At 43.2% G+C, this 13,807-nt stretch overlaps 1 protein-coding gene across 1 annotated transcript; it reads left to right on the top strand.

The window, feature by feature from the left end:
- Nucleotides 1-242: 242 nt before the first annotated feature.
- On the top strand, nt 243-7,347 carry TRIML1 (tripartite motif family like 1). The gene is made up of 6 exons (XM_006057429.4): nt 243-694; nt 1,132-1,227; nt 2,249-2,479; nt 4,153-4,175; nt 4,358-4,455; nt 6,392-7,347. The coding sequence occupies exons 1-6, from the start codon at nt 269-271 to the stop codon at nt 6,940-6,942; spliced, it is 1,425 nt and encodes a 474-aa protein (XP_006057491.3). The 5' UTR covers nt 243-268; the 3' UTR covers nt 6,943-7,347.
- Nucleotides 7,348-13,807: the final 6,460 nt, after the last annotated feature.

The raw sequence follows: 13,807 nt of genomic DNA, 5'->3' as shown, positions 1-13,807 counted from the left end.
AATGACAACTCTTAGCAGCAAGTATCCTTAGACTCCAGCATGTGGCTTGCCTGATGAGATTCCTTAAAAGTTTGGGGTTGATGATGAACCCAGCATACAGGAGTTCCAAATTAAGTCATAATTGGCTTTGTGTCAATGGGTGAAATTAGTCACAGAGGAGAGTAAGAATTTTGTGTAATAACAACATAGCAAATGATTACCCACTTGTTACTCGAAACAATAGACTCTGGGGGAGCATTTTCAAATCCCAGAATAGAGACTTGCTTAGATGTCCTTCTTTGAGAAAATGTCTACAGCAGATCTGATGGAGAATCTCAGGGAGGAGCTGACCTGTTTCATCTGCTTGGACTATTTCACCAGCCCAGTGACCACCGAGTGTGGGCACAGCTTTTGTCTGGTGTGTCTCCTGAGAAGCTGGGAGGAACATAACACCCCCTTGTCATGTCCTGAGTGCTGGAGGACCTTGGAGATCCCGCATTTCCAGCCCAATGAGCGTCTGGGGAGGCTGGCTGGCATCGGCAAGCAGCTCAGATCCCAGGTCCTGCAGAGTGAGGGCAACCAGGGCAGCTACGAGAGGATGCTAGCTGCTACCAGGATGCTGTCTGACGAGGAGCTGGGGGGCCACAACGTCTTAACCCAAGGCCACGGAGTAAACAGAATGAATCTCTCCAGTGAGGCTGAGGAGCATCACAAAGTAAGATGGGAGGCTCCATATAAATTTCAGAACACAAATCAGATTCTATCGCATAAGGTGATGTTAGTTGCTCAGTTACGTCCGACTCTTTGCCCACCAGGTTCCTCTGTCCATGGGATTCTCCAGGCAAGAATACCGGAGTGGGTTGCCATGCCCTTCTCCAGGGGATCTTCCTGACCCAAGGATCAAACCCGGATCTCCCACCTTGCAGGCAGATTCTTTACTGTCTGAGCCACCAGGGAAGCCCCAACTGCCATAATATTTTCTATGGGTGACAGTCATGGGTGCTAATCTCCAGGCACCAGACCACAAATCTGGGCATGGATCCTTTTTCCCTTTTTGATCTAAAGTCTCAGTCATCTTGTTAGTGGTCCTCAAGACCCCTTCATGACCTGGTGCTCTGCTCATTTACCACAAAGAGTTTGTTTCTATTGCAGGAGAAACTCCAGGAAATACTAGACATTTTGTGTAAAAAGAGAAAGGAAACAGAGGTTATATTAAACCATGAGAAGGAGAGAGTGATATTGTGTAAGGTCAGTATCTGTTTTACTTTTCCATTTTGTATGTGATTCTACAAGGGGGCATAAAGGGATGCTTCATGGAGCATGAGAAGAAAATGACAGAATTTACCATCTCCAGTGCTGCAGTGTGGAGTATCCTTGCTCTGGGCTACCTACCTCTTTTTGTCCATCTGAAGACTCAGCTCAATTCTCCCATTGCCTGGCTGGCTTATTTTTCCCTTCTTTGTGTACCTATACCACATGGTGGCTACCTATATTTCTGCTCTGATTATAATTATGAAATATATGTTATAGATATATCACATAGAATGGAAACTGATTGAAAAAAAGAATATCTCAAATGATTTAGGGGAAAAAGGGCAGATAAAGAAACAAAGAGGAAGGAAAATTGAAGCAAAATACGGTGTGGATTGGTACACCTGAACAAGAGCTTGAGGTTAGCTGCAGACTAGAATTTAAGCTGTATAGCAAAGAGCAGAACTAAATTTCTAATTAGATTTTTTTAAAAGCATGTTTTTGATTATCTCAATAACCTCTGACTTCTTGCATGGGAGCATTGGTGATGTTCATTTCTATTCCTAGTATGTGATCCATTGTCTACTTTCATTGACTAAATGTTTGTTGAATAAATGAATGCATGCTTCCCCCACCTTAATTTTTGTCCTAACTTTATTTTGCTTTACATTTAAAAAATAATAGTACTCATCACCACCTATCATAATATGCTTGTTTATTTTTTATTTTTTGTTGCTTCCACTAGAATGACAATCTCCTAGGAGTAGAATTTTTGATTTTTTTTTTAATACTATAAGCTACAACACACAGCTCCTAAAATATCAAACTATCCACCTAGCTAGTCAACAGAATGTATGTGTTATGTGTCAGGTTTCAAGAATTGTCACAAGGAAACTCTAGGACTTTGTAAGAGTTAAAAGTCTACTTAAGTGATTCTGTGACTAACTTTATTGTCCGTGTGTGTGTGTGTGTGTGTGTGCGCGCGTGCGCGTGCACGTGCACGCTGGTGTGATGGCAGGAAGAGACAAAGACCTGTAAGCAGGTTGTCCTGTCAGAATATGCAAAAATGCACCAGTTCCTGAAGGAGGAGGAGCAGCTGCAGCTGCAGCTGCTGGAAATGGAGGAACGAGAGAACCTGAAGAAACTGCGGGACAATGAGATCAGGCTGACCCAGCAGATGCGAAGCCTGAGCAAAATGATGGAACAGATAGAGTCCACATGTCAGAACTCGATCATAGAGTCTTTCGAGGTAAGAACATTGGAGAAACGAATGAAAAAAAAGAACCCTTATGTCATCTATCATATTTCAAGTTGCACAGAATAAAGTTTTCTTTATTTACTTGAAAAATTAAGTTCTGGCCCCCTAAGAAAACTTTCTTAAAGAATGACTGTTCTCTGTATAGTGTAAATAAAATTTTGAAGAGCAAAAGGAAAAAAAAAAAAGAGGAATGTCCATCCAAACAAGTCAAATTATGACTCCAATTTTTTTGTGTACCTGCCTTATTGCAATCTCAGCTTTGCCAAATATTTTATATTTAATGAACATTGTGTACTGGGCACTTTAAATTACATCTTCAAAAAGACCCGATGAGGTTAAATACTATTATTTAACTATTATGATATAACTATTATTTAACTATTATGATATTTACTATAGGTGATCGGTAGTGATAAAACAGGTTGAAGTGAAGTGAAGTTGCTCAGTTGTGTCCGACTCTTTGTGACCCCATGGACTGTAGCCCACCAGGCTTCTCCGTCCATGGGATTCTCCAGGCAAGAATACTGGAGTGGGTTACCATTTCCTTCTCCAGGGGATCTTCTCAACCCAGGGTTCAAACTCGGGTCTCCCGCATTGGAGGCAGACGCTTTAACCTCTGAGCCATCAGGGAAGCCCTAAAACGGGTTAATAGAGGCAGTTATTTTGTTTTCTTTTAACTTTTTATTTCATATTGGAGTATAGCCCATTAACAATGTTATGATAGTTTCAGGTGGACAGCAAAGGGACTCAGCCATCCATATACATGCATCCATTCTCCCCAAAACTCGCCTTTCATCCAGGTAATAGTGGCACTTATTTAGTAGTTCAGATAATTTGCCTGTCAAATAGCTAGTAGGTGATAGAACCCACGTATTTGTGTACTGAGTCCACATTCCTCACCACCTTTCCTCTACTAACTTTCTAGGCTACTATTGAGTTCTTTGGGACCTTTCTAAACATAAGCTGTGTTCCAGTTTCCTGTTTCTGGCTTCAAATCACTTCCCTAGACTAGCTCCCCAGAATGCTGCTATTTAATTTATTGCCTTCCCAATAAGCCAGTTCAGGCTTTCCAGGTGTCACTGCTGGTAAAAAAATACCTGCCTGCCAATGCAGAAGACCTAAGAGATCTGGGTTCCATCCCTGGATCAGGAAGATCCCCTGGAGGACAGCACAGCAACCCACTCCAGTATTCTTGCCTGAGGAATCCCATGGACAGAGGAGCCTGGTGGGCTACAGTCCATGGGGTCACTAAGAGTCGGACACGACTGAAGTGAGACTTAGCACATACAATAACCCAGTCTAACCATACACAGGCTTAGTTTCGCCTCTCACAAAGCTACTTCTCTTTGCTTATTTCTACCTCCCGAGGCATCATTAGATAATAAGGCCAATAGTTTGACTCCCTTCTCAGCCAGATTCTGTTGACAAAGGATGGTATGAGAAAAAGAGATCTTTAGTTATTGTGAGAAACATTTCACATTCACAAGCACTCACCCTAGAAGAAGCTTGAGACTTTTTTCTGCCACACGATCTCCCATTCAAAGTATTCTAGAGCCATGGGAAGGGGACTCTATGAAATCTGCAAAGGACTGTATTCAAAATAGACTGTCTTTGCTAGCGCTCAGAGTGCAGAAAAACTAACCTTCTTTCTTTTATACCCTTAGGATGTGAGAGGAATACTGGAAAGGTAGGTTTTTCTTCTGTGTTCAGTCGTGTAAGGAATGGGGTGGTGGTGCTGATGCAATAGGTTTTCAGAGAGGGAATGAAAGTGTCCATGCTGTTGGGGCAGAAAGGGCTGGATTCTCAAGTTGGAGCAGGTCATGCGGTCTGTGCGGAGGAGACCAAGTGACCGTCTCTGCCCTCCCGTAGGAGTGAGCCCCTCTTGCTTCAGTGTCCGGAGGCCATCAGCACGGAACTGACTCTGTGCCACATCACAGGAATGAGGGAGATGCTAAGAAAATTCAGCAGTAAGTCAGCATGATTTGTCAACCCTCTAGGGGCTTTCAGATTTGATGGGTGCAGGGTGGGCACAGACCATCTCTGCTGGAATGGGCAGAAGCACTGAGACTTGACTGATGTTTGATCTGACTTTGTTTTCTGTCTGAGTCCTGCTCCTTCCTTTGTTTGCATGGTCCTGTTTTGTCCATCCCATTGCCTTGTACATGCACACACACAGACCTCCTCAGGGGGTTCTGCGTTGCTCCCTCTGTTCTTGTGAGGATAAAAGCGGATCTAAACTCTTAAATCTCAGTGAGGGAACATTCAAAGAACTATCATTTTAGAATGCTCCAAATATTTACACTGGCTAAGACTTAGAGAGGTGAGGACTAGGTTTCACCTTTTATCGTGTTGACAATCTGACCTTCAGAGAAAGGCCTAATGGATGCTGGACTCAACAGATATTTGAGAAGTGCCTACTATGTGCTATAGTAGGGACTGTGCTATTAGACTCTGTGGTGCAAAGTGGTAAAGAACCTACATGCCAATGCATAAGAGAGACATAAGAGGCACGGGTTTGATCCCTGGGTCAGGAAGATCCTCTGGAGGAGGGCATGGCAACCCAGTCCAGTATTCTTGCCTGGAGAATCCCATGGATAGAGGAGCCTGGCAGGCTAAGGTCCATAGGGTTGCACAGAGTCAGACACAACTGATGCGACTTAGCACACATGCAGCACGCATGCACATATTTACAATGATGAATGAGACACACTTACTTCTGCTTTTGTAGATCTTACAGTGAGATTGAGGAGACTGATATTAATCAAACAGATAGTGATGATTGGGGTTTGATCTACAAAGAAAAGTATAAAATGATATGATGGGGGTGCCTAATCTTGTCTGGATAATCAATGACTGTTACTCCCAGGAGGCTGGGAGAGGAGGTCTCTCATGGGGTTCAAAACGAGTTTCATCAAATGGTCATTGGCAGGTGCACTATATCTGTGTTCAGTCAGGTCCGACTCTTTGTGACCCCATGGACTGTAGCCCACCAGGCTCCTATGTCCATGGGATTCCTCAGTCAAGAATACTGAGGTGGGTTGCCATTGCCTACTCCAGGGGAATCTTCCAGATCCAGAGATCCAACCTGTGACTCTTGTGTCTCCTTCATGAGCAGGCAGATTCTTTACCACTAGCGCCATCTGGGGAGCCCTAACTCATAGGAAGTTATTAATACATTTAAGCTTGAGATAATGAAAAATGCTGATTGGGAATTGCTATTCAAACACTTGGCAACTTTGTAATCTTGGCCCAGTTTCCTAACCTCTACGAACCTCAGTATTTTTTTCTTTTATAAAAATGGAAAGAAGATAATAATATTTGCCATGATTAAATGAGATAATGTACAGAAAATGCCTGGCACCAAGTAGTTCAGTAACCGATAACTTTTTCTCCCACTCAAACTCAAGAACCATAACCAACCCTGGCTAAAACAGATACAAATGACAAAAGATATGACCTGTGTGGATAAACAACTCTTAGTTCTACAAGTGTCTTTTAAATAGAACCACTTCCATTCCATTATCAGAGATCTAGTATCATTCTCCACATGATTTATTGGTTTCCTTTTAGAGATCCACTCTCTGTGTTTTGTGATACAGTAAAAGAAGGGTCTCAGAGACACTGTTCCAATCAGGACAAAAATCCCCACCACCGTCACCTAAATTAAATTTTAAACAATAGGACTAGGGGCTTCCCTCGTGATCCGGTGGTTAAGACTCCATGCTTCTACTGCAGGGGTTATGCATTCTGTCCCTGGTAGGGGAACTAAGACCCTGCATGCTGAGTGGCTCAGTCAAAAAAAAAAAAAAAAGGACTAGATACTAAGACCTTAATTTAAATTCCACATACGTAAGAGAGTTTTCTAGAATGCAAATGGGGATTCATTCTTTTCTCCTTTTGCAGCAGATATAACCCTAGATCCAGCCACAGCCAACGCCTACCTAGTCTTGTCTGAGGATCTGAAAAGTGTGAAACATGGAGGAATCCGACAGCAGTTGCCTGACAACCCTGAAAGATTTGACCAGTCTGCCACAGTGCTGGGCACTCAGGTCTTCACCTGCGGGAGACACTATTGGGAGGTGGAAGTAGGCAACAAGACCGAGTGGGAGGTGGGCATCTGTAAGGACTCAGTGAGCAGGAAGGGGAATCTCCCCAAGCCTCCTGGGGACCTCTTCTCACTTATAGGCTTAAAGATTGGCGATGATTATAGTCTTTGGGTCTCATCACCTTTGAAAGGCCAACACGTCAGAGAGCCAGTGCATAAGGTTGGCATTTTCTTAGACTATGAGTCCGGACATATAGCGTTCTACAACGTGACAGACGAGTCCCTCATCTACAGCTTCCCTCCAGCCTCTTTCCAAGAGGCTCTCAGACCCATCTTCTCCCCTTGTCTCCCAAACGAAGGGACCAACACAGGCCCTCTTGTCATCTGCTCGCTGAATCACCATGTCTGAGGGAGACAGCCTCAGCCTTCTTGGAGAGTGAGGTTTAAGACCAACTGATAACTATTAATTAGGATGATTAATGCATTGATAGTATTAACATCAGGTGATCTGAAAGAAAGCATCGCCCCCCCGCCCCGCCACAACCCTCAAGAGTTTCCATTATCTTGAGCCCCCACTGAACAGCCAAATTGGACAATCAACTTCTAACACCAATAGGAGAAAGCTGACTTTATCCTGTGTCTTGAATCAAATTCATTATCTAGACTGCCCCCTATATGTGCTGATCACTGAAAATGTAAAGATAGAACTAGCCCCTAGTAACCTGAATCCCATTGTCATAGGCCAGGTTTATAAATCTATGTCATTTTTTTCAAGTGTATTTATTTATTTGACTCTAAAAAGCTCTACTATTTGCATGTGTCTGTCTTATGTGTAAGGCTCTGTGTGCCAGGGCAAACCTAACTCCTCCAGGGGGCTGGAGGCATGGGTTTTCCTTATTGTTCATGACTTGGCCTTCTCTGAAAAAGTGCTTTTCTCCCATCCTATGGGGCCTGAAGAGTTGGTTCTCAGGAAGAGTTATGTGTTCAGAATGCTACAAAGATATGTGTGAATATCATCGTGGCATTCATATTACCATATTCACAAGATCATGGAGCCTTCTGTTGTTTGTTAATATATTCAAAGGTGACAGAGCAAAGTATTTAGTCGATACATGTATCAAGGCTGTGGGTGCCGAGTGCTTTTTTGAGTTTTGTGTGTTAGTTGCTCAGTCCTGTCTGGCTCTTTGTGACCCCACAAACTGTGGCCTCCAGGTTCCTCTGTCCATGGTATTTCCCAGGCAAGACTATTGGAATGGGTTGCCATTTCCTCCTCCAGGGGATCTTCCTGACCCAGGGATCGGACACAGTCTCCTGCATTGCAGGCTGATTCTTTACCTTTTGAGTTTTATATCAGGTTATTTTCCGAGCTTTTGCTATTTTCTATAAGCAGAAGATTTTTCATCTCTGAAAGACCAAATCAAGCTTTCTCTTTTTCCCAACATGCCAGGGTGTAGGAAGCGGGTAGTGACTGAGCAGAATCTCTCTTGTCTTGTCTCACTCAGGCTCCACATTCTTAGTGCTCTGTCCCTAAGGTTTTTTTTTTTCTTCCTTGCTCCCATTGCAGGATGTCACCTATCACAGAGGGCACCCCTTCATCCACTCTTCCCACTCAGATAAGTCAGTGTCAGTATTTTTAGTCTTTGACAAGAAAACGCATGGATCTAACCTATGAATGACTGCAAATTATTAAGAAAAAGTTTCTCACAAATTTTAATTTCTAAATTAGAGAATAAATGAGGAAAGTTTGATAACGGGACCTCTTAATCAGCATAGAAAGTCATAGAAGGAGGTCAGTAAGTAACTGGGCTTATTTTAGGGTCTCTGTTCACCCTTCTCTTTAATCTAGACTTCTTTGGTCATTCAACCTTATACATCTTAATCCTGTGCCCTCACAGGCAGGGAGCAGATATGAACTAGACTTTGAATCCCAGATACTGTCCTCTTCTGCTCTTTGTGTTCCCTATTTGCATTTTTACCCTGACAGCAGGTATACTCAGAGGATTGTGGAAAGGTGAACCAGTCACATCTGTTTTAGATAATCCGTGGCTATGTTTCTCTCTTTCTTTTTTTGACTGCACCTTGAGGCACGTGGAACTTCCCTGACGAGGGATCGAACCTGTGCCTCCTGCTGTGGAGGCACAGAGTCTTAACCACTGGGCTGAGAGGGAAGTCTTTCTATTTCTTATTTTATTAAATTTTATTTCTTGATTTGTTCTCTCAAAAAGCTAAGAAGCAAAATATAAACAGACACCAAGCATATTTGGAGTATGTCATCTTCAATTACAAAAAATTGAATTTTTAAATATTTGGATAAATGAATATAAAAGTAATACATTTTAATTTAGTGCACATTACACTTAATTGTAGTATAATCTTGGCAATGGCCTTTTTATTTATTTTTTGTCTATGTCCCAGAGGGGTTGATATTGCCAAGGAAACCAGCCTTTTTTTTTTTTTCTCTCCTCTGAGAAAGTTATCCTGAGAAGATCTTGGCTGCATCACCATCTACACTGGACTGCCGCTGATTGAGTGTGTGTGCAGGGGAGGGATGGGGGAAGATTAAATCTACATTTTTCTTATCCTTCTGGGTTTGTGTAAATAATGATATAAAACTTGCAAGAAAAATTTCACCCAAGCTTTCTAGATATAAATTCCAAGCCAAGCAGATGTGGTAGGAAGGATGGGAGCAAGACTGGCCAGCGTGAAAAATGAAAAGATATACTTCCTTGCCTGGCGAAGACACCCCCTTGCACTGTTCAAGGACCTGGGTCTCCCTGTCTCAGACAAAATGTGATAAAAGCATTTCCTTCAACATAAAAGGAGTCCCACAAAGAACCTGCTCCCATCACTCAAGCTGCCTATTATCCATCCATTAACTTCCGCTCTCCTTCCTGAATCTCTCTCTTCCACCTTTTCCTGAATGGACAATTTCCCCAGGAGACAGCAAGGCACTGGTAGCCTTTTGCAGTGAATATCACCAGATAGAATCCACAATCATAGCCATTTCCTTCCCTACATTCTCACAGGGGCTTCCCTGGTGGCTCAGTTGGTAAAGAATCTGCTTTCAATGCAGGAGACCCAGGTTTGATCCCTTGATTGGGAAGATCCCCTGGAGAAGGGAATGGGAACCCATGCCAGTACTCTTGCCTGGAAAATCTCATGGACAGAGAGCCTGGCAGACTATAGTCTATGGGGTTATGAGAGTTGGACACGACTTGGCGAGTAAACCACCATGTATCCCTCCAGCTGGCTGGAGGAGAGGGGACAGTCTATCCTAAGGTTGGAGGACATCACCCAAGATTCGACTCAGGACTGCAGTTTGATAACCTTTAAAACATTTTTTTTGTTTGTTTGCCTTAGAGTAACTAAAAAATGAAATATTGTATAATATTTCTCTCGTCCTGAAATTTTCCAATAAAACTTCATTCTTCAAGTAAGGTTTTTATCTATTTTCCTACTTTAATTATCCCTCCCCTTACAACATAAATGTAACTTTGATCTAATTATTCTTTGTGTGTATTGGTACCTTATCTTACTTTGAATACAAGGCTCTCCTATAATAATTTAACTCAATGATGTGTCAATCTTTTCCTAGTCTTAGATTTCTCTCTGTGCCTTGGAGAGGAGGAAACAAAATAATAACAGGTCACAATAGGAAAATAGAAGTGTGCACAAATGTGCAAAAAATAAAAGATTACTCTCACTACACAGAGATAACCAATGTAAATTTTTGGTATGTGTCTTTCTATTTTTTTTTCTATGTGTGTGTATATATATATATATATATTTCAAGCAAAATGAAAATTAATTACCCTAAATTATATTGTGGACTGCCTTCTCATCATATTTCTTAAAAATACAGCTTTTTATCTTTAAATGTATAAGTATGTATCTTCTAAGAATTAGTACATTTGTTAAATTTCATTTATATAAAAATGTACATTCAGTAATTGATGTAATTATTTGATGATATTTAATAAACAGTCCATATTAAAAATTCCTTAGTCTTTTTTTTTTTTCTTAATTAGTCTTATAATATTCCTTATGAGTCTTTTTTTGTCCTTCAGCATCCAGAAATAATATAGGATCATGTATTAAAAGTAATTGTTTTGGAAAACATAGTTCTTAATGGGGAGTGATATTTTACCATTTGAGTATCCCTAATTTGTTTAATCATTTCCCTACTGTGGGACATTTAGATTGTTCTCCATTTGTAGCTATTTCATGACCGGCACTGTGATGAACGCACATATTCATAAACCTTTGGGTACATTTCTAATTATTGCCCGGGAATCTCTCTGCAGGTGGGAAAGCTGCCTGCGGACCCTGTGGGCACGTGTTTGAAGGCCTTAACATCCCTCTACAAAATTTAATGTGCACGGCAGGGAGTCCAGAATGTCTTACTCACCGGCATTTCTGAAGAAGCAGACACACAGCTTTAAGACAAGTGAAAGAACATGTTTTTCTGTGCCCTATGGTCTTGCCAGAGGCACTGTATTTATGCCCCCAGAAAAATCTATCCTGGGAGGAATTGGGGAGCAGCAGTTGGGCTCTGAAACTAGCTAGTCCTTGGTTGGAGCTCTTAACTTCACCACAAAGTCATGTTTCAACTTCCCCAAGTTATTTTAACTCTCAGAGCCTTGCTGTGCTGTGTTGTGCTTAGTCCCTCAGTCATGTCTGACGCTTTGTGACCCCGTGGACTGTATCCCGCCAGGCTCCTCTTGTCCACGGGATTCTCCAGGCAAGAATACTTAAGTGGGTTGCTATGCCCGCCTCCAGGGGATCTTCCTGACTCAGGGATCGAACCAGGTCTCCCGCATTGTAGGTGATTCTTTACCAGCTGAGCCACCAGGGAAGCCCAACACGGCACTCAGTGAGCACACCTGAACACGCTCAGATGTGCCCACGTGTGCTCGGAATTCCTGTTCTTAGAGCTGCGGGAAGCCGAGCTCCCAAAACCGCTGAGAGGTTGGACGGGGTGGGCGGGGCGGAGGCCGGGGCGCCGTGTGGCCGGCGGAGGCGCGGGTGTCCCGGCGGCGCTTACTACACGGGAACCGCGGCTGCGACTCCCGCAGGCCCGTGAGCTGCCTCCCCGACGGCACGACTTCCAGCGCCCGGAGTGCGTCGCCAGGCACCATCGAATGAGGTAGGCGGTGTGGAGAGGAGCCCGCGACGCCGGCCGGGCCTGGGGTCCCGCGCCCCCGCCGAGCCCTTCCACTTCCCTGGCGGGCCTGCCGGGACGAGCTCCCCCCCGGATCCCCTGTGCCTCGCTAGTTGGGGCGCCGTCTGGGTTCCGGGGTCGCAGCCACCCTAGGCCCTTTGTCTCCCCCGTCCCACCTCGGGAAACCTCATTTCTAACTCAGGCCCGGTTTCCTCATCTGGCAGGAAATTAATCTACTTTTTCGGTTTCGGTGAATTAGCCAGTAATTTGTGTAAACGACGTGGCATATACTCTAAAACCGAAGTCTGTCCAATACGGGGTAGCTGATGCATGTCCGGGTATTTTGAGGACCCTAAAAGCCCAGACTTTGCCTGCCTGACATGAATTTTACTCATTCAACAAATGTTGAACATCTATCTACCCATCATATTGTGCTTGGCGTTGAGGATGTAATGGCGAAAGCAGCCCTGGTCTTTGTATGCTTGTTACGCCTTCAACTAAAAACACAAGAAATAAATTCGTTTTCTGTCAAAGAGGAAAGACGCTCCAAACAAGGAACGCCATTTCAAGTTCTACTTAAGGCCTGATAACAACCTCTGGTATGGCTTGCCTTTGCCTGTAGAACAACACGGGCATTATGCATACCAAGGAAAGGATGATAAAAATGAAATTTGTTGAAGCTGATAAAATGTTTGTACTTTTGCATTGTTGGAACAGTGGTAAACTCGTGGGCTGTTCCTTGCTACTCTTTGCAAGAGTTTATCTGCCTGAATGTCAGAAGGGAGAAGAATGCTGTGACTCAGGTGGTGAACACTATCAGTTAATGTGGCTTAAAATGCTGTAAAGCACATGCTTTGTAAGTTGATTCAGAGTGAAGATAGATGCAGTGGAGTTTGGTTATGAATGTCCATTTAGGGCCCAGGTTTGGCCGCCCCTCGGCACTCAACGTCATACATATGTGTCTGTACAGCTGATATGTGTATAGCTGATAAAGAGCAAGCTCCACCCTCTGATAAACAATCCCAACAGGCAGGGAATTACTTTTGACCTCATCACTAGTATTTAAATTGGTTTCTGCTGTCATCCGGAGAAGGCAATGGCACCCCATTCCAGTACTCTTGCCTGGAAAATCCCATGGACAAAGGAGCCTGGTAGGCAGCAGTCCATGAGGTCCCTAGGAGTCGACTTCACTTTCACTTTTCACTTTCATGCATTGGAGAAGGCAATGGCACCCCACTCCAGTATTGTTGCCTGGAGAATCCCAGGAACAGAGGAGCCTGGTGGGCTGCTGTCTGTGGGGTCGCACAGAGTCAGACACGACTGAAGCGACTTAGCAGCAGCGGCGGCCGCTGTCAACAGTGGGACGATTCCTTCGAGAAAAGAATTGTGTTGAAATAGAATGATAATAGTAATAATGATGAAAGCAAATGCTTATAGCACTTATTCTTTGTATGGGATTATCCTAAGTCCTTGAACATATTTACTCATTCTCACAACAATCCAGAGATATAGTTACCATTGTTAATGACCAGTTTCCAGGTGGGAACATGAAGCACAGAGAGGTTGCTTGACTTTGACCATGTTCAAAGAGCCAGCAAGGAGTAGAAATAGAATTTGAACCCAAGTGGTCTGGCTCCAAGTCTGTGATTTTGAACCATTATCATAGTTGGAGAAGAAAATGTATCCTTCACATACTAAATGTACAGCAGTGTTCTTTTGAACTCTTCAGGAGTTGAACAGATAATTTGATCTTCTTTCTTACTAGCTCCTTAATGAAGAGGTAAAGAATAAGTCTTTAAAAGGGGCATGCTGTGGAAGACTCATTATCGATACAGTTGTGTCTACTAGAAATCACATTCTATTTTATGCACCTCTTCTCAGTTTTACCACCTTTATCTTCCATTTATGGATGGTATCTTGGCTGCCTGGGTTCAGATTCTTTCCCTTTTCCTAGAAGTATGGCCCTCTCAGGGCTGTACCCCAGCTTTCCTCCCTGATGATTGATTATCACACCTTCATGCTTAGGTAATTAAGCCATTGCTTTGAAGCTTCTTTAGGGCATTGATGAAACAGAGGCAGAGAGAACACCTGTGATTTGAAGTATTTTCTATGT

This window comes from Bubalus bubalis, chromosome 1 (genome assembly GCF_019923935.1).
Source record: "Bubalus bubalis isolate 160015118507 breed Murrah chromosome 1, NDDB_SH_1, whole genome shotgun sequence".
NCBI classification, from domain to species: Eukaryota; Metazoa; Chordata; class Mammalia; order Artiodactyla; family Bovidae; genus Bubalus; species Bubalus bubalis.
The sequence above is the reverse complement of the archived record's forward strand: the minus strand, read 5'-3'. Positions and strand labels throughout refer to the sequence as shown.

Bases quoted from the DNA above. Each gene is read 5' to 3' on its own strand.
- TRIML1 (XM_006057429.4), top strand. From the start codon at position 269: ATGTCCTTCTTTGAGAAAATGTCTACAGCAGATCTGATGGAGAATCTC. The intron at 695-1,131 runs GTAAGATGGGAG...TTTCTATTGCAG, and splicing joins AGGCTGAGGAGCATCACAAA to GAGAAACTCCAGGAAATACT. The intron at 4,176-4,357 runs GTAGGTTTTTCT...GCCCTCCCGTAG, and splicing joins GTGAGAGGAATACTGGAAAG to GAGTGAGCCCCTCTTGCTTC.